Here is a 23,843-nt window from a genome sequence, read left to right on the forward strand (position 1 = left end):
TGGGAGGACAGAATTGTGAGTTTGGGGACAGCCAGTCCACAGAGGTTTGTCCCCTTAAAACATTGCCCCAAACTCAAAAGTTTACCATCTTAGTCTTTCCAGGACACTGCTTGAGGGTAGAAAGCTCATTCTCAAGGTTGGGTGGCCATGCCTATCACCCATCTCCTGAAGATTCTGTCTCAGCACAACAAAGCTACGTCCACTGTTCATGCTAACTGTATCCTCTCCCAGCTTCCAGTACCCACAATGCCACTTCCTTCCTGTGGCTGAGGACTTCAGGGACGTTCTGGCAGTGGGCCAGGAGTGTGTGTCCTGTGTCTGGCTCATTCCACTGAGCACTATGTCCTTGAAGTACAATGTCCTGTCTGGTTTTGAGACAGGGTCTTCCTGCATAGCCCAGGCTGGCCTGAACAGGTCTTGCCTCAGGCTCGGAGATGGGAAGACAGGCGAACTGCTAACACTGTCTAGCACTGGAACTACTGACACGCTCAGTAGCCCTCACTGCCCCCTGCATGTCCTGCTAGCCTTGCCATTCTGACAGATCAAATACAACGTTGGAGATAGACCCTGGGTAGTAATCCCAGCACCCAGCAGGAAAAAGTAGGTGGATTTCTTGAGTTCCAGGCTTACCTGGTCTACAGAGTAAGTTTTAAGACAGTCAAAGATATACAGAGAAATTCTGCCTTGGAAAATAAAAACAAAACAAAACAAACAAAAGAACAACTTTGTTTTTAGCCTGCCTGATATAATGACGTAGAGTGCCCACATGAACAAGGCCCTAGTGAGAGGAGGCTCACTCAACTCGTGCTGGTGGCAAGGTGGGCTCTGGCAGAGTGAGGCATGTTAGAGGCAGGTTTGGAGCCACTCAGCACTGGTGACAGACATCAAGAAGACAGATGGTATCCTGGCCTCAGAGATGGTCCAAGGCAGGCTTGGGCACCAAACTTGTGGCTCAAAGGAGTCAGTGACTTCACAGCCAGCTAGTGGTAGGGTCAAGTACTAAGAAAAACCTGATTAGACTGTCAGTCATCATGGAAGGACCTCTCCCCATGTAAGACATCCCCAGTGTCACAGCCACACGGGTTTGGCTCAAAGAGGAGAAACAAATACAGAGATGGGTTATCTTGCTGGCAGAGCCTGGTCCATTCTGCTTGAGAGAGCACCTAGTGCTCGCTACCACCAGGCTGCGGCCTTTCTGGGAGGCTGCTAGGGAAAGCCAGCTTGGGCCTCTGTACTGGTCCCGGGGAAGCTGGCTCTGCAGCTTCCCTAACACCACAGCCTGAGCTTTGATTTCAGCTCTGCCCCGCATCTCAGACGTGGCAAAGCTGGACCCTGAGCATGGGCCAAGGGCAGGGCAGAGTTGCAGTCACAAGAGCAGGGCAGGGTGGAATGGTTAGAGGGATGCGGAATGATGGCAACAGAAACCTTGTCTTACAAACAGCAGAACAGGACCGTGTTTATTAAAAACACCAGGAGAGAGAGCTCACACGACACTTGGCAGACCCCATGACTGCCAGCGGTGCCTCAGGTGGGAGGTGGCTGGGGCTGTAGTCTCTGCCTACTTGCAGCAGCAGGGTTTGGTCCAGAGCAGTTCAGTAGCGGCGGGTGAAGTGGGGGTGAGGGTGGGGGTTGGGGACTCGGCCACCCTGGTCCTGGCTGGCCACGCCACCACCTTCCAGTCTACCACTGGGCACAATATAGCCCTGGGAATGTCCACCGTGTGCAAAGCTGCCTTGCCTAGAACAAAGGCAGACAGTTTGCAAGGACCACAAAATGCCACCTCACAGAGCACAGGGCTCTGTACAGCTCCCCTCAGAATGCCAGCCCAACCAGGGTGCACACATGTAGAGGGAGGGAAGGAGGAAGGCAGCGGTAGATGTTGAAACCTTCTTACCCAGCCATGCCACCCCGGCCTGCTGCCACATGCCCAGGTCCTACAAGGCCTCGCTCAGCACCTGCAGGAGAGAGACAGCTCTGTGGACTCTGCCTGCACGGTAGACCTGGTGTTCACCCATTCCTTGCAACCCCTTGGTACCTCGCCACCGTATGTGTTCATGGCCCGTCATGTTTGTATCCACAGCGCTGTGCCAGACAGGAACTTGCTGCTCCTCCAACTGTGAGCTGTGCTCTGCCCACTGTCGGTTGACCCTTTGCCAAATACAAGGTGATAAATGGCTGCCCTATGTGCTTCCCCAGCACACCAAAAATATGACCCCCAACTCCCAGACATCTTCAAAGTCAGACTGTGAACAGGGGTAGGCAATGGAGACACCAGGCACACCAGGGAAGAACAATCACCCATCAAGGAGACCACACACAGGGTCACAAGAAGCCACAGTGGCCCGCACTTGGTCCACCCACTATTGGAAACATGCTGACACAAACACATGGGCATGTGCTGGCAACATGATCCACACAACACCTGCTTTACAGCCTGATGGGTAGAAGATGGGAGTGTCCACATTATGAGACAAAAGCGCTGACTCCAAACACACTACAGCAAGGAGGGGGTCTCAAGAACAAGGTGCTCATTGAGATCAAGTGTATGTGTGCCAAAGAGTCATGAGTGTGTATGTACATGTCACGGTGTATGCTTGCAAAGCCATGGTGGTGGATTTATGGGTGCAAGACCTGGGTGCGTAAGGGGCAGGCTGCTGTGGTATGTGCTTTCTAAAATGAAAGCAGTATGATCCAGGCTGGTATTAGGCACTGACAGCAGACAGACAGAGCCGGGAAACAGGAAAGTGCTTGGGAGGCTAAGGCAGAAGGACTGTGTGGAAGCCAGCCTGTGCTCCACCTCAAACCACCTAACCACGAGTGCTTCTACTGCAGATTCCTACCCTGTTGCTACCCAAGGAACAGGGGCAAGGCTCACACCCGCCATCCTGGTCTCCATGGTGCAGCCAGGGACAGCAGGTGGAGGAGGACATATTAGGTACTTTGATGGTTTCCCTCCAATCCCAGAAACTCATCTCAGGCTCCTCCTATATAGAATACTTACCTGGGGGGAGGGGGCAGCCCTTGGCCTTCATTCAACTTCTTATCAGAGCTGTAGCCATGCCAGCCATCTCGGGCATCCCAACCATGGTGCTCCAGGAGCCTTCCATGGCTATGCTGGTCATCTGGGTAGTACTGCAAGGCACACAAGAGACAGACATGTGTTGGGTCTCCCCACACACAGTGCTTGGCTTCTGTATTCTATCATGCCTCTGCTAACACTGAGTTAAAGCCCAGGTCCCCTGAAATGCTGCAAGGTGGAATGGCAAGCATGCCTGAGAGGTGGCTCTGCAGGCTGGCATAGGCTGAACACTGTTGCAGCCTGTGCACACCACCAGGGCTCTCTGGCTAATTCAAGACCAGCCTTCCTGACAGGTGATAAGAAAACACGCTCTGGGGGCACCCAGGGGATGAGCTACTTCTAAATCTGTCTTGACCTAAGCCCATCCTGAAGGACCCCCCCTCTTCCTTGGAGACTTGGGCCACAGTGTATTGTCAGGACTCTAGCAACAGCACACAGCTAAATCAGATGGGGCAAAGCCTATGGCCAATTACCCATAGGGTTGCAAAGCTGCCATTGCAATGCAGGTCCCACCAAGTTCTCAAGCAAGTATTGGTTGAGCTGAGTCTTTATTAGGTGAGACACAGAATGGAGCACCCCTCCCCCACCCTACAGCAGGGGTTACAGGTGGCTACTGACTTACCTGCCCATCCCGGTCCTCCATTCTGGTTCTGGACCCATCCCTCCTGCAAAGGGGACAGGGCATTGGTATGGCAGGTGTGTGTGTGTGGAGAAAAGCAGGAGTGTCCCTTAGGGACAAGATTTGGCTTTCCCCCAAGCACTGGCTATATGCTAGGACACAGCACCAGGATAGCAATGGTGGATGGAAGGCTTTCCTCTGGAGGTAAAGGACAGAACAGGCAACAAGTCTCCATCAAGCAAGAGACTGGGAGAGGCTGTCTAGGAGCTGCCCCAGGCAGGCTTTGCCACCCCCCCATCAAGGCATAGGGTTAAGAGAGTTTGGGATACAGACAGTCTGGAGAGTCTGAGGAAGTTCTCAGGAAAGGGAATACTACAGCGGGGGTAGGGGGGAGGAAGGCAGGTCCAGCCAGTGGCCAGTGAGTTAGTTCAACCCCTACAACCTGCTTCCTCCTCTAGAATATGAAGGTCAGGCTGCCCTGCTCAACCAAGGGTCCACTGGGAGACATGAGAGGACAGTGGAGCCACCATGTGGACACTGAGAGTTAGGCCTGGTGTGGGTCTACCTGGTGTTAGACCTGGTATTCCACAGTGCCATCTGTGGCTGTCCTGTGGAGGTCCCAGGAAGCAATGAGCTCTTCACAGAGCGTAGGGACTCATCTGCCAGGCACTGGATAAAGCCTGGGGAGCTAGAGCTGGTGCAGGGGAAGATGCTCACCTGTCTATGACATGCTCCTGGTAATGGCCGCGTTCCCGGTGATCGAAGTCATGGAAATGGTGATCTGGCCGTGGAAAGTCTCGATATCTGCCCTCCATGGCCGCACGCTTCCCTTCTGGCCAGTAGTCACTGTCTCTCCTGGTTTGCATTTTGCAAAAATACTTAATTCAAGGTGGCACAGCAGCATCCCACAGTTGCCAAGGGTACCTCAGGACGAAGGCAGGCTGTTGGGTGCTGACTGTCAGCAAGAACACATGCATGAGCACAACACTGGATCCCCAGGCCTCTCCCTGTTGGCCTCTCCCCTGGGACTGTACAAGAGAGACGGGAACGACGAAGTTCCTTAGTGTGCCTGCACTGACTATCCAAGTGGATGACAGCCAGCAGAATCTTGCCCTCTCCATGGCCTTTCACAGCACAAGCACAAGCAGAGTGGCTGGGCAACATAAGGTGCTGGCCAAGGAACAGCACCACATGCTTGTCCACTGGGGGGAGGGAACAGGACTGGTATTGGCGCTCACCTAGCATCCAGGTCGTAGGGTCTGTGCAGTGCCCGCCGCTCCTGCTCAGCACGCAGCTGCTCTTGCTGCCTCCGCAGCTCCTCACGCTCACGCATAATGCGCTGCTGCTCCTTGCGCCTTTCTCGCTCCACTCTCATGCGCTCCCGCTCCAGCCGCTCCCGCTCGAGCCGTTCCCGCTCCAGGCGCTCCCGCTGGCACTGGAGCTGCATCCGTTCCCGCTGCAGGCGAGCCTTCTCCCGCCGTTCCTGGAAGGCATCCAGGCGCTGCTCCCGCTCTCGCTGTTCCCGCTCCCTGCACGCAGGTGACTGTGGCTTCAGTCTGTGGCCTGGGTGCTGCCCATGCTCAGCCTCTGGCCTCCTGTTGAGGCTTCGGAGGCCTTGGCTGAGTCCCTGCCCTCCCACCAGGGTCTGTAGAGGCCAGAGGTTCATGTAGTGCCAAGGCCTTGGCTTTCTCTGCTATGTGAGGGTCACTACCCTCACATTAGCTGATGGTACCAGGAACTACTTCCAAGCAGACAGGATCCAAGGAAGGTTACTGCCAGCACCCCGCTCACCTTCGCCGCTCTGTCTCTCGGATTTCACGCTCCCTCTGCCTCTGGCGCTCCCGCTCGCGTTGCTCCTTGATCTTGTCAAATGACAATATGTCTGTCTTCTCCCTGCCCTCTGACTTTCGGTCTTGACTTTTGGAGCTCTGCTGACCAGAACAACACAGTGAGAGCCAAGTATGCAGGGCACTGTGGCTCCAACAGTAGCCACAGCATAGTGCAGAAGGCCAGGGTCTCTGAGGTTTTGCAGCCAGCCTGGCACATGCCATCCTGCCCAGATCCCAAGTGCTAGGCTTTTCAGTGTTCACCAAAGAGAAGTGACAGGTGCCACAGGACATCTAAATTCAGGTTATTCTAAATCTTACAGAATTGCCTGGGGGACTAGTAACATCAGCACTTGGGGGTACAGTAGGATTATAATTTCAAGGCCAGCCTAGGATACAGATTGTAGCAGAGCCCCTGCCAAAAAATCCAACATCAGACCAGAGTCAAGCTGGACCTTCCAGGTAGAAGGGAGGGTACACCTCATGCTCAGACTAAGATTCTTCTGAACCTGTGGTGTTTTTGTTTGTAGACAGAGTTTCTTTGTGGAGCTCTGGCTATCCTGGAACTCTCTGTAGACCAGGCTGGCCTTAAATTCAGAGATCTGCCTGCCTCTGCTTCCCCAGTGTTGGGGTTGTGGACCATCACCATCCATCCCATTCTTGTTTTTATGGAAGATAAGGCCTCTTTCATGGTGGATTGTTTGTGGAAGTGAGAGTTGGTTCAAACCTCGCAGACCCAGATGGCAGCATTTCTAATTCAGAACAATTAGAAAACTATAGATTCAGAGGACCAGAAGGGTGGCTCACAATTCCAACTCCAGATCCAGGAGATCCCACACGCTGCTGCACATATGGTGCTCATACATGTGAATGAGAAGGAAAACAGAAACAGGACCACAAGCCTTTGGCACGAAGCTGAGGCCTGCACTGTGAGGGGCTCCTGCCACCATGCTTCTACGTATGTGAGCTGATGCTTTCCCACTGTGGCCTCTGCTATCCCTGGCCTGAGGCTAGGTGGCCCTGGGAGCTATAGCAATCTCCATGCTAAGAAGCCAACTGCTCACTTTCTTCTCCTGCAGGGGCGAAACATCACCATGCAAGGCTGCACTCCAGTCCTTGGCCTATGCCTGCCAGAGCACCCAGCTGTGCAGCCTGGCTCTTTTGGGGAGAGGTTTCCAGAATGAAGAGTCATGGGCAGGCCTCCACACAGCCCTGATGCTGTCAAGGACAAGGCTCTACTTTCCTTTGGGTTCATTTTGCCCAAGGCCAACAGCAGAAACAAATACACCATCATCAGATTAGACCAAGTTGGACAGGCCCATCAAATGCCAAGGCTGTCCACTGTCCATGCCTCAGCTCCTCTACTAGAAGTGGGTAGAGCTAGACAGAATATGCAAGCTAGGTCGTCTCCCAGCTAAGTGAGGCTGGGAGCTCTGTCCCAGCCCTGTTAATGCTTACTCTGTCCTTTGACCTGCTTGTGGCCTTCACACTGATGACGGGCTCGCCCTTGGACTTGTCCATCACGACTGTACGCTCCATGCCTCTGCTTCCTGCAGGGAAAGTACAGCCATGAGCATGCCAGCACTCTATAGCTCAGCCTTGTGTCCACTGCCCTCTTCAGTTTTCAATGCTGTTTCTGCCTTGCAAACCAAAACAAGTGTGTCCCTGATGAGCGTATTTCCCAGTAATGGGAATACACGTTTCCTCAGTGTATGGGGGCAAGCACATCCCATTTGTCCCCAAGGAGCTGGCTGGGGTCACTGCACACTGCTTGCCCAGGCTGTAAGCACTGGGATAATGGTGGTGACTCTGGGGAGGCTCACCACACCAAGAAGTCGTAATTTCATTTTTTTTAATACAGGGCTTCTTTGTGTAGCCCTGGTTAGCCTGGATCTCACTATGTAGATCAGGCTGGCTTCGAACGAACACACACACACACACACACACACACACACACACACACACCCCGCACAGGCACATTCACAAACACAGCAGGAGCTGTAACAGCAGGAGGTGGGCTATGATTATCAGCTTCTTCATCTTATGATGATGAGTTGGCCAAAATGTTCCTCCTGCCTTGGGCAGCCTGTGCTCTAGGGCTATCTAACTATGCCCTTCATAGGAAAGGGACCCAGAGAAACTGGATAGCACACACAACCCCGTGTACAATGACAACCAGCCCAGGCTCAGGGTTGCCTTCTGCTGTAGAACAAACCCTTTTCCTCCTGTGTGGGCAGGGCCTGCCACTAGACTCCACTCTCAGCCTGCTGTACATCTGATGCTGTGATTTTGTGACAGGGGTTCGTTCACTAGGCTGTCCAAGGTGGTCTTGATCACAATCTGACAATAGTTCTAAGCAGTGGGGTGATGGTCAGAGCCACTAGACTTCATCTGCAGCTGACCCAGCCAAATGGCAACTCTTGCCTGCCTCCTGCCCATGACACCCTGAGTCCCATCAGGGTGTCTCTTCCACCAGCATCCAAGATGCCACTTACCTGATTTGGTGGCTCGAGAATGACCGGCAGCTCCTGGTGTGAGCTCATCTTGATCCTTCTCCTTTTTAATGTCTTCCGGCCCTTTCTCCTCCTTTCTTTCCAGTTTCTCTTCCTTCTTGATCACGGTTCTGTTGAAGATAGTCAGCTATAGTCTCCCAGTGGTTTCCACAGGAGCCACCAGCCCCACAAAGGGAGGATCTGTGGCCTGCACCACTCCTGATCCCCTCTGGCAGCCTAAAAAGCTGGAAGCATCAGGGCTAGAGTGCTGCTGAGATGCAGCTCCTCAGTGAACCCAGAGGCTGGACTCCAACTCCTGATGCATCCGTCATCTGTGCAGCACCACACCTGGTTCTTCCTGGTGCTATAGATGGAACTCAGGGCTTGCTACCCAGCCAAAAGTTTGCTTTCATGTGCGGGTATAGCCACAATGTACACATGTAAGACAGAGGACAACTGGCTTTCTCTACCATGCAGATTCTAGTAAGCAAACTCAGGCCATCAGTCTTGTTGGCAAGTACCATATCAGCTGAGCCACCTTAAAAATATTTATACTTTTTTTTTTTAAAGATTTAGTTATGATATGTAAGTACACTGTAGCTGTCTTCAGACACCAAAAGAAGCATCAGATCCCATTACAGATGTTTGTGAGTCACCATGTGGTTGCCTGTATTTGAACTCAGGACCTCCAGAAGAGCAATCAGTGATCTTAACACTGAGTCAGCCCTCATATTTACACCTTTAAAGAAACTCTTCCAGAAAAATAAATTTAATCAATCATAGTGGGTAAGCCTGTCTCTCTAGCTTTTGGGAGACTAAAGGATTGGGTTCTGTGCCAATTTAGTTTACAAGGTGAGACACTTTCTCACAATAAACTACCACCAACTGATTCCCATGCTGACAAGCAGGGCAGTTCCTATGACGACAGCCCAGGGAGCAAGTTCTGCCTGGCCTGACCCGCTTCCCATAGTTTCTAGTCTCTTACCTAGCACAAAGTATTTCCCTAGGCATGGCCCTCTATCTTTCCTGAAGCACTGTCCCAATGGAGTGCTAGTACTGTAGGACGGGTTGCATCTGCGTTCTGCATTTGCTTAAGGCACAGAAGCGTACTGCTCTCTCCTCTCAGCAGCTGCCAAGAGTCTGAACTGATGTTTTACACTCCCTTCTGCTCTGGGCACCCTTACTCTTTCCCATCCTTTCTCCGTCCTCTTGGCATCTCACCTGTAGATTTCCAGTGATCCTGTTCTCCCTTTAAACTCTATACCTGACACCTTCAGGCTTGCATTTATGTCTGCTCTTAAATTAATGAGATTCAGAGCCCCAAGAGGGGATCCTGATTTCCCAGGCATCATATAATGGAAGATTTTTTGGTGACACTTTTAATCCTTTCATCAGCAGAGAAAAACACTCTTCTGTTACCACACCTGAAGATGGCAGCACTGGAATAAGCCTCTGCATGCTATACCTGCCATCTGCCATGCTTGACCACACGGCTATAGCCAGGAGCCCCTAGAATGAGTTGTGACCTCACTTATGCTTTGGGGAACAGCTGCTGGGTATCCCCCAGAACCTGCCTCTCCCACACTGGCCTCATGACCTGACGCCTGAGCCCAGTGACACTGACATTCTCAGCGCTATGGCTGGCTGCTGCCATCCTCACTATGGAACCTGTGGACAGTGAGCACTCTGAGGCCAGTCTGTTCCCCATGACCTGCACAGAAAGCTGCTAAGTAGTTCTAAAGCCCAGCCCCACTTGCACTGACACTACCCATGTGACACCCAATAGCAGAGCCCTCCTGCCAAAGTCTCCTCAGTGGTGACAACAGAGATTCTCAGGCACTTGCCAGGCCTCCAGGTCTGTGCCTATTTCTGCTGAAAACATAAGCCAAGTCCTTTGGCAAAAACAATCCTGAGGCCCTAGGCACCAAGGTATTAAGGCATCTCAGGATGCTGTAGGGATATCCTGGGATATTTAAAAAAAAAAGGGGGGGGGATGCCTGGTAAGTCAGGATAGCACAGGTGACCTGCTCAAGGTCAATACTATGGCAACCAGGGCTCCAACTTGGGAAGGCTGGAGCATGTTTAGGTTAAGACTCAGCCCGGGAAGCCCTTCCAGGTCTAGGAAGTTCTCATGGCTAAGAGGTCAATGCTAACCAGCTGTCTGGCTCTGGGCTTTGACTAAGGACTGCTTTGCCCCACAGGTGTACAAGGGCAGTGGATCCCCAAAGGAAAGGTTCGCCCCATCACTGTACTTCTCTGTCTTGATCTTCACAGGGTGAGGCCTGTCCAGCCCTGGCACCTTCTCCTTTTGGTCACAAGCTCTCCTGTCTGCCGATTTCTTCTCAGAGGGTTCATTTTTGGCCTAGAATGTAAAGGGGTGGTGGTGACTTGAGGGGGGGGGGCGACACAGTCCTGTTATTGCTAGAACTGACAACAACAGAGACCTCACCTTCTCCACTGAGATCATCCTCCCATGCAGTTCAGTTCTGTGCAGGTGGCTGATGCATTTGGTGGCCTCATCTGATGTGGACATGGTCACAAATCCATAGCACCGAGCCCCAGGACTGCGGGCATTGGTGACCACCTTGGCTCCGATGACCTCCAAGGTAAAGAACACACCAGTATAAGGATGCATCTGGCCTCTGTCACAAAACCACACAGTTTATTAAAGACCCAGGAACAGACACCCATAACTGCTGTTGTCCTCAGTACTCAGCTCTAGCTAGCTGCCCTCTGTGGATGCTAGAGAATCTTCATTTATTAGAGCAGTTTGTCTTATGGTGACAAACAGTATTCAGAGCCAGTAGAGCATCACATGGATAAATATGAAACCTAGTCAGACCCTGTATAGCCAAAAGTGCCTGCTCAGTAGTACCTGATCCTGCCAGGCCCTCTGAAGGCAGCAGCCACTGTACCATAGGGAAGGGCTGACACTTTGCAGACCTGGAGTTTCTAGGGCATGGGCAGGGAAGGGAAACTTAGGTGGGTTACAGGTGAGCTGAGAAAATGCAGGGGCTCCGAATTGGATGGTAGTCCCCTGACCCCAGCATAGAGAGCTATGCAGGAGGGACCCTCACAGCTCAGACAGGACAGCCAGCAGCTGGCACACTTGACCACGTGGACAGGGTTTTACTGTTCCCATAGGGAACATGGGACAAACCTGGTGGATGCCAGAATATGTTCAGCCAAAAAGTAGCCCAGTATGTCAGGAAGGTATAGGGTTCCCCCAAACCACCTGAACTCAAAGTGACTGGCACTGCAGAGTAGAGACCATGGCAGAAAATGCAAAAGAATCTACCAGAATGAAACAAAAAAACTGGGGGACACCAACCAGGGCTGGGAACTGGGCACCAGCCCGAGGCCACAAAATTAGTACCTGCCTCAATCCCAAGAAAACAATGATTTGCAGAGTCTCAAGATGGTCCACAATGTGAATCCCTAAGACAGGAGCAGGAAAAGCAGAGCCCAGAAAACCCAATGTGTTCCCTTAAAAACACTCCCAAGAGAGGAAGGGAGAACGAACTGAAAACATTGGGAGAAAAAGGCAGGGAGTGGGTAGTTGAAAAGGACAAAAATCAAGTGCAGTTGGACAGGATGTGTCTGTCCTCTAAAGACCAAGGCTGCCTTCCGCAGTCTGGAAGCATAAGGGAGGAGACCTGAGGGCAGGAGAGCCGGGGGCTGCAGTCCTGAGCCTCTAGTGCACTCTAGCGTACAGAACATTCCTTGCAGACATACATATGTGCTTAACAGCATCCAGAGAGTCAAACAGCCAGAAAAACAGTTGCACCAAAAGGTTTGGAATTCAGACAGACAGATGGGGCCTCGGGGCACAGTGCCCTCAAACCAAGTCCAAGAGAAGAATGGCAGCACGTTGTCCTCCAGAACCCCAGGTACCAAGTATCTAACGCACAGAAGCATGTGTCCAGAAGCATGTGTCCTGGCACACAACCCTTGAGTCAGGGCACCACCATCCAGTTCAGAGCCTCTGCATTTTCTCACATATTGGAGGTATGACTGTGTATGTAGACACATACTGGCCTGCTACACCCTCATCCAAGCCTTGGGAACACCCTTGACCACTGTATGTAAAACCTGACCTTCGCCCTGCTGTCCTCATGTTTCTGGCCTTCTTGAGAGTTATGCAGACACATATACACTCACTGGCTCTCAAGGCATAGGCTCCTTCCTCTGCACATACTACCACAGTGCATGGAGGACAGTAGCAACAACCAACCAAAAACTATGGCCTAAGAGTCTTATGACACCACCTGTAGTGGGTATGACAACTGCTGAGGGTGGGACAGGTGCTTAGGCCTGCACCCAAGGCTGAAGACTTCTGATCCACGCCCAGGCACTTGCCCAGAGTACTTTGTGTCCTATTGCTCAGACTCATTAAACACAGGGTAGTCTCTTTTGTCCCCAAGTACCTGAGGGAAGCTCTCAAGTGTATCCACTTGAGAAGTTGGACCCAGGCTCCTGCTCAAGTTTCCAGTGCTCAGGATGAAGGATACGGAGGCTAAGTTTGGTTATTGGCACACAATAATGTTGAGAGTTATGCAAGGTCCTCAAAGAGAACTGTCCTCACATGGTTCTGAGAGCCATGAATCTACTCTCTGCTGGTGCTCTAAGCACAATGTTGGCCAGCATGGGTCTGATTCTCATGTCTCTACCTCAGGAACACTGAGATCTACTTTATGTGGTACTGTATGAACCCCAGGACCCCCTGACAGCCAAAGGCAAATATTCTACAAACTCATCTCTGCCCCGGGCTTCAAGTAGTGGCACAAACCTCTCACAACAGCTGTCCCACAAGTGGAAGATGATGGACAGCCCAACTGTGAGAACTCAGTATGACAGGAGAGGGGAGCTGGGAGAGGTGGTTGAAGTCTGAGACCAGCCTGGTCTGCACAGTGAGTTCCAGGCCACCAAGGGCTACAGACGAGAGCCTTTCCCATGTCCAAACCAAGAGGGTGGGTCTAGGCAGTGACAGAGCGCTTCCCAAGCATGCATTAAGCCCCAGGTTCCGTATTCAGTGCGAACAATATAAACATTTGAGGAAATGGACACTAAAAGCTAAGAAGCTAGATGCTTTTCCAATCCCACCTTGCTAGCACGCAGATGTGGGGTGCCCTACCTTCCCATGCTTGCTGAAGAGGCTCTTGAGGTCAGCAGCACGGGTGCTGGAGGACAGCCCACTGACCCACAGGTTCCTTCCTGAGCTACAGCTGGCACGGCCTGGAGAGAGGAGGTTATCAGCACCATTGCGGCAGGACCTGTCCACTTGGGGCATAAGCTGCAAGATTCCCTTGGCATGCCTATGGATAAGCGTGGAGGTCAAGGGTCTTCCTCAAATAATTTTTCTGAGACACGTGCAATAAAGCTGCAGCTCACAGATGCATGGAGTGGCTGGGTACTGAGGCCCAGTGTTCCTCCTGCACCACCTCCCAGTGCTGTGTGTGTTACAGGGGTGCATATCTGTTTAGCTTTCTACCTGGCACTGGGGATAAATCAAGAGTCTTTGGCTCACAATTTCACTTTACATGAAGCCACCAGGCTCTTTACTCCAGAAATACTCAGAGCAACACTCCCATGGCAGAGAAGCCTTAAAGATGGTTTAAGGGGTCTTGTAGATGCGTCCTTGTCACTTACAGAGCAGGTGTTCCTGTCTAAATGTACAACCCATGATGCATAACACAGAAGAACACATACACACACCCAGAATCTTGACAGTGGTTCAGGAAAGTGCCATGCACACGGACAATTGGCACGTGTGGCAGCCTGGAGCCCATCCCATCCCTGGGTCACCACATGGCAACAGGAAAGGGAGGCCTACCTTTTTCATCTTTAATGACTGGCTTTATATCTTGTTCTTCCTTAACAGAGCTAGAGACAAAAATGAATGTTACTGCAACACAGAAAAGTTAAAGTAAACGAATTTTACAATAGAAATGTGCTCAAGCTGGATACCTACCGGGGAATTAGGCTCAGATTTGTGAGTTTATGTTGAAAAATCTGACCACATACAATGTCAAATCTCTATAGAGCAATTCAGCTTAGCTGGCGATAACAGTCATCAATTTAAGAACCCAACCATGGCAGGTTGAGTACGGGAAAACCAATCACCCATTAAATATATGCAGAAACATGAGCTGCCTGAAGGAGCTAGCTTGGGCAGTGTGGCTGCCGACTGCAGGCTCTAACAGCTCATGTGTGTCCTAGTGACAATGAAAGGAGATAGCGTCTGGTCTAGGACTGAGAATCAACAAACCTCATTTTCTGATCAGCACCCTCACTGGCTGAGGACTCTTTAGGAGCCGCAGGGACGTCATTACAAGCGTCAAAATCAAACTTCTTCACGTCGTCTTTGCTATCTTGGGGCTCAGGGCTCAGGGCTGCCGTGGGCGCTTGCACTAACTCCTGGCAGGTGGCCTCCGGGAGCTGGGCAGCCGTGCTACTCTGTTCAACTGGCTCCTCCTGCCCTACAGGCTCGCGGTCCATCCCGGCACCTCCACCTGTGCCCAAGGCTTCTGCCTGTGCCTGATGCTTCTGCCTTCGCTTGCGCTTCCGCCTGTGCCGAGTACCTCCACCTCCACCCGGCGCATCTGCCGGCTCCCTTTTCACTACTGCTAACGGGGCGTCTGCCTCGCTCCACTGACACTGAGCGCTTGGAGACTCAGACTTGCAGCTGCTGGCCAAAGCTAAATCTCCCTCCTCCTCCTCTTCCTCTTCCTGATCTTCTTCTTCCTCCTCTTCCTCTTCCTCTTCCCGGTGGCTGCAGCTCTCAAATAGGTCCTCTTCCTCCGCCAGCTTCCTGTCTGGCCCCACGCTACTCGTGGCCTGGGCAAAGGGCTGCTCCAGCTCCGAACCTTCTTCTTTTACTGGCTCAGATTTACAAGTTTCCCCCAAAATGTCGAGTATTTTCTCATTTTCTACGGATTTAACAGGAATAGAATGGCACAAGGTTTAATCACCAGGGAAATAAAGCAATCACAACTGCGGCTCGGGCGCTGCGGCCCTGCTCACACCGACAGAACTGCTGGCTACACAGAGATTGGAAAACCCGCTACACAGCGCCTGCACCCTACCTGCGCCCACGGCCATGGCACCCCCAGTTTGCACTAATGGCAGATGTGGGGGCCCCCCCATACTTCTACCCTACAACCACAGCGCAGCTTCCACAGCCTTCTTCAGGGTTTCCATCACGCCCGTGTCTTCTGACTTCCTTCCCAGTGTCCACAGTGCTTAAGCCATGGCAGTCACCATTTACTGAGGAGCTTGCTGCTCTCAGCTTGATGGATCGCGGTCAGCACCACAGTCCAAGGCTACCGGAACGGCTCTTCACCTTTGGGACCATTGCAGTCCATAGTGGCTGAGGATGAACATCTTGGCAGAGACCCGCTTATCTTCTGGCATTGGTGGCTTCTGGGGTAAAGTCCCCTACCACAGCCTCAGTCTGCCTTAACTGCCTCAACCCCATGACTTTGGCTTGGTTTGGTATCACAAGATCTGTCTTGTGTGTGGACTCGCTGCCTCACCTTGTGGCCACTTATAGCCACTCTGCATGGCCTGATGCAAGCAGTGCATCTGCCCCCAAGACTGCCTTGGGCTGCCACAGCACATGCACAGATCTGGTGATACAGTGGGTTTCCAATCTCTGATCCTGTGCGATTGGGATGATCCACCACTGGGGTGATTTATGAAACCACAACACAGCTGAGAACAGACAGGACATAAGTGCGAGCAGCAGGGGCGTCAAGCCGCACTGTTGTGCCTGTCTCAGCAGTACCTGGTTCCAAGGGGGCTTCTTCATCAGCCTGTTGGAGAGAGAATAGAAGGGTACACATCACTCCAAATAACACAGCCACAGATCCTGTGCACACATCTGTCACCAAGGCCTCATCCACTCAGAGGCTTCTCAGTGGACAGCCACACCTTGAAAAAGTGCTCTTGTGCACCAGGCTGAAGAACCCCTCTGGGCCTGAAATTGAACCCTATTCTACGAAGTAGCCAGTGGCAAAGATACAGAGCGACAAGGCAGTGGTAATCTTCCCCAGTGAGCCTGGGACTTAAGGAAGCCTGCCTGCTCACTCGGGACAGTGGCTGCAACCCTTGCACGGGCCTGGGACCTCATAGTCCCCAGCACAGGCGTCTCTGAACACCAGGAGCTGTAACCCTTATTGCTTCATGCTACCACCACACTAAGTTCATCCCTGAAGCCAACTCCTCTAACTCCAAGTCTGGATTTCTCTGGGAACCTTCCAGGCACTTATAGAACCCAGCTGCCTGGCCCTTTGGTCCTGAATAGAGCCCCGCCTCACAGTACCTCCACAACCCATGTGCCAGCCTCCAAATTCAGGCTCGAGTTACCATCTGTACCACACTGTAAGGTTGGAGGTGACTGGACTACAGGGCTCTGGTTCCATCAATGGTTCCTTCTTTTGGTGGATGTAAACATACAACAGGAAGATACTGTCTGGGGAAGGAGAGGCCTCTGTTTTCTTTTTCTCTTTGTTCCCTGGCCACCATGAGGCGGAACAGCATCCACTGGTACACTCTCCCACTGCCATGATAGTTTGCCTTCTCTTAGACATACAGCATGTTACCTGAACTTGGACTAAAGTCCCCGGAATTGTAAGCCAAGGTACTTCTGCTCCCCTAACTGTCCCTCAGGCAACTGCCACAGGGTAAACAGCTAGTATAGCGGTGCTCCTCGCCACCCCCCACCCCCAGTCTAGTCTGGAACATCCAGTGTCTCCTACATTGCAAAAACCACACGGAAACTCTACTCACCAGAGCTACTTTAAGGTCTGACATGGAAGCTTCCAGAGTGTTCTTGAAGATATCCTCATTCACCTGGTAAATGAATCAGAACATGACTTCATGGAGGCCAGAGCTGGGAACACTTCAGCCTGTACCTCACAGCTTCCTATGCAACCTAGGTCCACTTCTCAACAGTGCCCATGACTGTGTCAGCTCAGCTGAGGGTGTCACAGTCACCCTTCCCTCCAGGCTGAGGCTCATGGCAGTTCTAAGGTGTATGCTGGCTGAGTGAGGACACTGACTTCCTTGGCCATTTCTAAGTATAGGAGACTCATACCCCAACAGGTGCTATCCCAGCTCTACTACCTCAGGCCTACCCTTAACTTGTTGCTGTGTGCATGCTGGGGGTGGGCGTGTACGTGTGCGTGTGCGTACACAGCACTTGGAGTTGCTGCTCTCCTCTCACCCTGGGATCCACGATAATTCTTGTAGTCCATAAAGCCTCCATAGGGCCACACATTCAGACTATGCTGAACAGAGGTCCTCCTGTTTATCTAAGACCCACTGGATGTTCCTACATTGCCTGATGTCAGTTGAGACTCAATCTCAGCAAGTCCCTCAAGAATAAAACCACACCACCACATGGAATCCACTAGCTGTGAGCATCATGCAAAGCCAACCTGCACAGACTTGGGATAGACTTGGGTTGGCCTCAGGTCTTCGGAGCAGACAGCAGCACTACCAGGTGACAGTTTTGTTGAGTGTGTTTCCAGAGCAGCTAAAAGCCCCTGTGACCGAACATCCTTCATGCCACCCACACGCCCGTCTCCTTGTGAGTCCACAGCACTCCCTGCACTATGCTGCAGCAGTGGCCACTTCCCCACAATCCCTACCAGGGATTAAACTCGGGTCTGGTTCTACCAGGGCCTGGGTAGTCGTGATGCTGAGCCCCTGGGGCTGCTGGCGCACACGTGGCTGCAAGTTACCTACAGCATGCTTCAGGAGCTGAGCTGGAAGCTGTCCCAGCTGCGCGGCCACGTACTCTTTACTGTCATCAAAGGCATGAAGAATCTGGTTGTCGGTGTCGGCCTTCCCCAGGCAGGGCACACTGAGGTCCTCAGCTGGCATCCCATCTGGCACACCTGTATCCATGGTGTCCCTGTCTTGTGAACTCTGAAGACTCACAACACCATCCTGTGAGGGGAGTGAGGGTGTTAGTCACCAAGTCCCTGGGGCATGGGAAGGTGTGCCGCCCCCAGGCCCAACACACCTGCCCATCTCTGGAATCTTCCTCCAGGCCGTTGTCCTCACTGCCTTCCTCCTCCAGCTTGGATCCTAGTTATAGAATAGTGTAGGTTGGGTTAGAGACTAGAGCCAGCCTCAATTGTTGACAGGGGACAACACAATTCCATGTTGTTAGCTATTTGCCCACATTGCAGGGACCCTGTCTTGGTAGGTCACCCTAGCACCCAATCATCCTAGCACAGTGCTCAGAGTTTGCATAAACAGCTATAAGAAATCTCAAATTTGTCCCAGACTAAACACCTCAAAAAATAGAGAGGAAAAAAAAAGCTAGGCTAGTCTGGAGCTGATTGCCTCTGCCTTCCCATCACACCAGGCAACAAACACTTGAGAATGGAAACTTCACTGCTAGTTGGGCTGGGCTATGCAAGCCTGTGGGACACCTGCAGTGCCATCTGTCAACACACTGCTGATGGAGCCTCCTCAGCTACACAACTGTTTTGTGGGCAAATCTGCAGTACACAGAGCACTACCAAGGGTTTTGTGAAAGAAAACAAACTCTGTAGGGGTGTCCAACTATCCCAAGGAAGACAGAGGGCAGCTCTCGAGGTTTACTCAAAGCTGGAGACCTGGGAGGAGGGAGCAGCATCCTTGACTTTCAGGTATACACGTGTGTGTGTGTGTGTGTGTGTGTGTGTGTGTGCGCGCGCGCGCGCTCGTCCCAGCAAAATCTGAAACCTTTTGTAGTTGCTATCATTACTGATGGATATGATTACCATGCAATGCAACAGGATGCTTCATTTCCTCAACCCTCCACCCCTAGCATCACACAGGACTTCAACACTAGTGGGTTCTTAAACCTGGAGGCTTCTGTCCGTCTGTTTTATTGGTTTGAACAGCCAATACATCAGACAACTTCCAAACACTGAATACTGGGAAAGTCCTAAAACCACAAAACCTGAACGTCATCTGCTAAAAGAACAGTTGTCTGGGGAGATTGCTCAGTGATTAACATGGACTCTGAACTCAGTCCCCAGCACCATGTAAAAGCTGGGTGTGGTATAAGTGCTGGAGAGGTGCAGAGAAAGCATTGGGCATTTTCTGACCAAACAGTTTAGCTCAATCAGCAGCCCAGGCCAGTGGATAAAAGCTCTTGCCAGGTGAAATTTGAATGACAAATGTCAGGTATCCGAACTCTTGAACTCTCTGTGTCCAGTTCACTGTGCTGTTTGGGGAAGACTATGGACCCTTTAGAACAACCTCAACCTCCAAAATGCTGTGACCCTTTAATTTAGTCCTTCATGTTGTAGTGACCCCAAACTACAAAATTATTTTCATTGCTAGTTTGTAGCTGTAGTTTTGCTACTGTTATGAATTGTGATGTAAGTTATCTGTTTTCCAATGGTCTTAGGTATTAGTTAACCCCTGGGAAACGGTTGTGACCCACAGATTGAAAACTGCTGGTTTAGGAAGAGGAGGAACCTTGCTAAAAAGGAAGTCTGTCACTGTGAGAGGCCCTGAGAGCCTCACTTCACTTCTGTTCTCTTGGCTTCCTATGCATAAATAGAAATGTGACCACCCAGCTTCCTGATCCAGCTGCCCACTGGCATGCCATGCCCAGCATCACCAACTCTCCCTTTGGAACCAAATGCCCAACTGTATAAAGCTGTCCTGATACCTCATGTGGGCCACCATACTTATAAAACTAATAAAACAGAAGCAGGGGTGGAGGTGGGGTGGTAATGGTGAGAAGGCTCAGTAGGTAAAACAGTTGCTGCCAGGCCCGACGACCTGAGTGAGTCTGATTCTTGGGTCACACATGGTGGAGAGAAATGGCTCCTTGATAGTCCTCTCCAGTCTCCATGCTTGCACTGCATTCTATGTGTGTACATGCATTCACAGGTACACACATGCACATATACACACACTAAATAAAATGCAAAACCTAAACAAGTTAGGGTAGATGTCATCTGAGGAATGCTGGGGAGGTGGAGCCACGAGGATCCTTAGAGTTGATGGCCGCCCAGCAGGCTGAACTGACTCCAGGCCAGTGAGAATCTACCCCATGAAATAACATGGATAACAACTAAAGTCAACCCACTGTTGACCTTGTACCTCCTATATGTGCACACCAATCCACACAGACACAGAAAGGAGCTTCAATCTTTAATAATCCTTAAAACTCTGACTAACAATCCAAATCCCAGCAAAGACCATAGCTTGATAGCTAGACATGAGTGCCTGGTGGCTCTGGTTAAATTCTCAGAACCACAAAAGCCCTATGGTGCTCAGAGCAGTTCAGCTGGAAAGTGGGACTCTGAATACTCAGGCCCTCTGTGGCGGGTATAGTACCTTCATGGGACATAGAAAGGACACACCAATGGTTGAACACCAGCACAAGGGACACATTCATTAGCCAATTCAACAAAAATTGCAGGTTCCTCACAGAACCATTCTGTGTGTAGTGATTTCACCTGTTTTTGAGATGCTCTGGAACAAATGCAGGGCTTTCTGCACACTGGGCAAACACTTGCCCACCCCAAATCCCTTGTTTGAGTTAGCACCACTTGTGAGAGGGAGTGACTGTGACTTTCCTGGAACTTCTTCCCACTTTGCCAGAAGCGGTGCTCAGAGAACCACTAACTTAGTGCCTCATAGGTTAAAACCTCCCCCCTATCATTGCAGAGCCTCTAGCTGTCCTGGAAGTCACGGGCCAGGGCATCACATCAAGCACCACACTCTTGAGCACCTCCAGAGGTGGACAGGCACAGCTCTGCCCAAGGAGGCACCCTGTCGACCATGCCAGATCTCCCCCCAGGCTCATTTGACAATGCTGCCCACCGATCTGATATGCTTGAGTCAGGTTAGGCAAGTGTTTGCACCACAAGCAGCCAGGATTATACTAGGCCTCCAGGCTGGTGCTTTTTAAAAAATTACATTGCAGCAGTCTCTGTGAGTGAAGCTAGGCATGTGTGTGCCTCAGTGTGCATGTGGAGGTCAGAGGCCAGCTTTTGGGAGCCAGTTGTTTCTTTCCACCATACTGCTCTCAAGGATCAAACAACTCTCAAGAGTCAGTAGCAGGCACCTATAGTAGCTGAGCCTTTTTACCAGCCCTCAGTTGTTGGTTGTTGTTTTTTTCCCCCCCAAGACAGAGTTTTTCTACGTAACCCTGGCTGTCCTAGAACTCACTTTGTAGACCAGATTGGTCTCAAACTCAAGAGATCTGACTTCCTGTCTCCCAAGTACTGTGGGATTAAAGGCTTGCACCACCATATCTGGCCCTTAAGAGTCTCATGTAGCCAGGTCAACCTTGAATTGGCCATTTTCTTGCCTCAGTCTAGAATGCCGATGAAAAACTGTCCTCAAAGTCACTGGTAAAACCTGACTTCAGGGCGATGGGCTCAGATGGCAAAACATTTCCTGTACGAGCAAGCTTAGGAGCCTGGGCTCAATCCCAGCACTTGTGAAGAGCTGGGCATCAGGGTACTTGTAATCCTAGTGCTGGGGTTTGAAGAGGGAGGACCCTGGTCCTCAGGGTCAGCAGCCCAGCCAAATCACTAGGCAGACAGGCTGGATAGAGGGTCGAGCGGTTAAGAAAGCACTGACTGCAGTCATACAGGATGGCCTGCAGCTCCCAGGAATCACATGGAGACTGGTAACCATTCCTGACTCCAGTTCTAAGGAATCCAAGACCTCATTCTGACCTTTGTGGGCACCAAATACATGTGCATCCATATGCAGGCAAGCACGCGTGCACGCACACAGACACACACACACACCTTAAGACAAAAACAAAGCCTAAGGTTGACACAATGCACATGTAAGTACGCACATTACACATATACAGGGCAGCTATTGGTCTTGACAGCCATTCCCCAGGCCCAGCACTAAGCACAGGCAGGTACCTTTGGTGTTTCTCCTTACAGCACTCTTGCTCGAAGCTCCCCAGCTGATACCAACCTCCTCAGGTTCTTGTCCTTCCTCCTTAAATGCCTGATGGGAAAGAGGGTGGACTTTTAAATAAAGTTATCTTTTAGGAGAGGTTAGCACAAATTGTTCTTTTTTTAAGTAGTAACCTTGCAGTTGCAAGTGTTCCCAATCTGACTTCAGACCACATCCAGCAGCCAGCTCCCCTTTCCTGCTCAAGGCCCAAAACCCACTGAAAGGGAGGCTAAAAGCTTGGGTTGCAGAATCAGTGTCAGCAGGTTGTGGTCATACACCACCTGGCAGCTTGTAGCCCTAGATATAATCCCCAGCACGGACAAAAAATAAATAAAATCTAAGTATTACTCCCAAATCAGGGTTGGTGACTGCCCATCTTATATGCTCTTTCATCGAACACAGGGATGTTGGCAGGAAACCTGTCCTTGATTCAGCCAGGGCAAAGAGCTGAGTGGCGCTCCAAAGGCCTCTCACAACGAAGCAAACCTTTAGTTCCAGCATTTTGGAGGAGAAGGGAGGGGGGAGCAGGAAATCAAGAGCTCAAGGCTAGACTGGGCTACACAGCACGTCTGAGGCCAGCCTGGGCTACAGGAGCTCTTCAAAATTAAGTTGCGCGTGGGAGGGGGCACTGCTTTTTAATAAGGAAAAACAGAACATAGGCTGAGGAGAAAGCGCTGGCAAATTTTCACTCAAAGTATTCTGGCGCCTTCTACTTGTAGCCAATCAGAAATCCCTAACCCTCAAGGACCCTGTTCCACACAGGCAAGTTTGTGTCAAGTGCTGAAGTGCACTAGACAAGACTTCTTGTCTAGGGGCAGGGAAGTGACATCTCACGCTGACTCAAGTTGACAACTAGGCTCCGGGCCAGGGAAACACAGGGGATCAGAACTGGGAGTGGGCATGGTCTGTGCAGAGGCACTTGGCAGAGCCAAGCATGGGTTGACTGACAAATCCTCCAGAAGAGTAAACTGAGGTAGCAAAAAAGACAACTGCAGATGCAAGGTCATGGAGACGTGCCCAGGTCTAGAGGCCTGGCTTCCCGCAAACCCCGGGACAAATGGGAAGCAAGACACAGAGAGGGGCAGCGGCTGGCCAAGGTCACACAGCCTCGGCTCCCTCGGTGGCTAACAGCACGGACCGAAATGGGGAGCTCCGGGTGGGAAGCCCCGCCCGAGGCTGAGTGACCAGATGTGGCCGGGTCCACGGCGCCAAGCGGATCCCCTCACCTTCTTCAGCCGCTCCATCAACACACTCTTGTTGCCTCCCGTATCCAAATTCCGCTTCTTCAGCTCCGCCCTCAGGTCGATCACACGCAGGTCGCTGAGCCGCCGCACCCCACTATCCGAGGCGACCGGACCAAAGGCGGGGTCGCCCGACCCGGTCACAGGTTCTGCCATCCTCGCTTCCGCGACTTCCCAACTCACTCCGGAACCACCTACACTCGCTGGCACCGGCTGTGGCGGCTCTGAGTACAAAATGGCGCTGCCTAAGAGGAAAACGCACTCGCTTCCTCCCGCCTCCCTTTGCGGCTGCGCAGGCGTACAGCTCTGACGCGCCTCTTAGGTCGTACGCCAAAGCATCCTCTAGTCTGGCTGGTACAAATGCACACGCGCAACCGGTCGTAAGCCACGCCGCTCCGTCGTAAGCCACGCCGCTCCCCACCCCTTATTTTATTTTTTATGCGCACGCGCACCGCCGTGAAGTGTCCTACGCTCACAAACCCGGTTTGACTCTCGCAGCCCTCCTCGGGCTGCGCACGCCTCCGCTCTACAGCCGGTGCTCCTACACCGACCTATCGCTCTCACCTCAATGCGCAGGCGCATGAACTGTAGCACGCATGCGTCGTGGTCCGTGGCCAAGGGAGAGCCTGCGCGTCGCGCCTG

General features: G+C 51.8%; 1 protein-coding gene across 4 annotated transcripts; it reads right to left on the reverse strand.

Moving 5' to 3' along the window:
- Positions 1-1,426: 1,426 nt before the first annotated feature.
- On the reverse strand, positions 1,427-23,748 carry Safb2 (scaffold attachment factor B2). 4 transcript variants are annotated; one of them, XM_052193657.1, is made up of 21 exons: positions 23,187-23,743; positions 21,924-22,011; positions 18,047-18,111; positions 17,767-17,970; positions 16,807-16,869; positions 15,803-15,830; positions 14,285-14,945; positions 13,850-13,899; positions 13,151-13,251; positions 10,466-10,615; positions 10,269-10,378; positions 8,020-8,147; positions 6,983-7,074; positions 5,490-5,626; positions 4,937-5,227; positions 4,416-4,553; positions 3,702-3,744; positions 3,002-3,132; positions 2,036-2,148; positions 1,895-1,955; positions 1,427-1,737 (listed from the first exon to the last, which is right to left on the reverse strand). In XM_052193657.1, the coding sequence occupies exons 1-21, from the start codon at positions 23,355-23,357 to the stop codon at positions 1,593-1,595; spliced, it is 2,970 nt and encodes a 989-aa protein (XP_052049617.1). In that variant the 5' UTR covers positions 23,358-23,743; the 3' UTR covers positions 1,427-1,592. The 4 variants fall into 4 exon arrangements, with proteins under 4 accessions (XP_052049617.1, XP_052049616.1, XP_052049619.1 ...); XM_052193656.1 differs by having other exon boundaries at positions 5,490-5,629; positions 23,187-23,424; XM_052193659.1 differs by lacking the exons at positions 18,047-18,111; positions 21,924-22,011; positions 23,187-23,743 and having other exon boundaries at positions 5,490-5,629; positions 17,763-17,858.
- Between the last annotated feature and the right edge of the window lie 95 nt (positions 23,749-23,843).

This window comes from Apodemus sylvaticus, chromosome 9 (assembly GCF_947179515.1).
Source record: "Apodemus sylvaticus chromosome 9, mApoSyl1.1, whole genome shotgun sequence".
NCBI classification, from domain to species: domain Eukaryota; kingdom Metazoa; phylum Chordata; class Mammalia; order Rodentia; family Muridae; genus Apodemus; species Apodemus sylvaticus.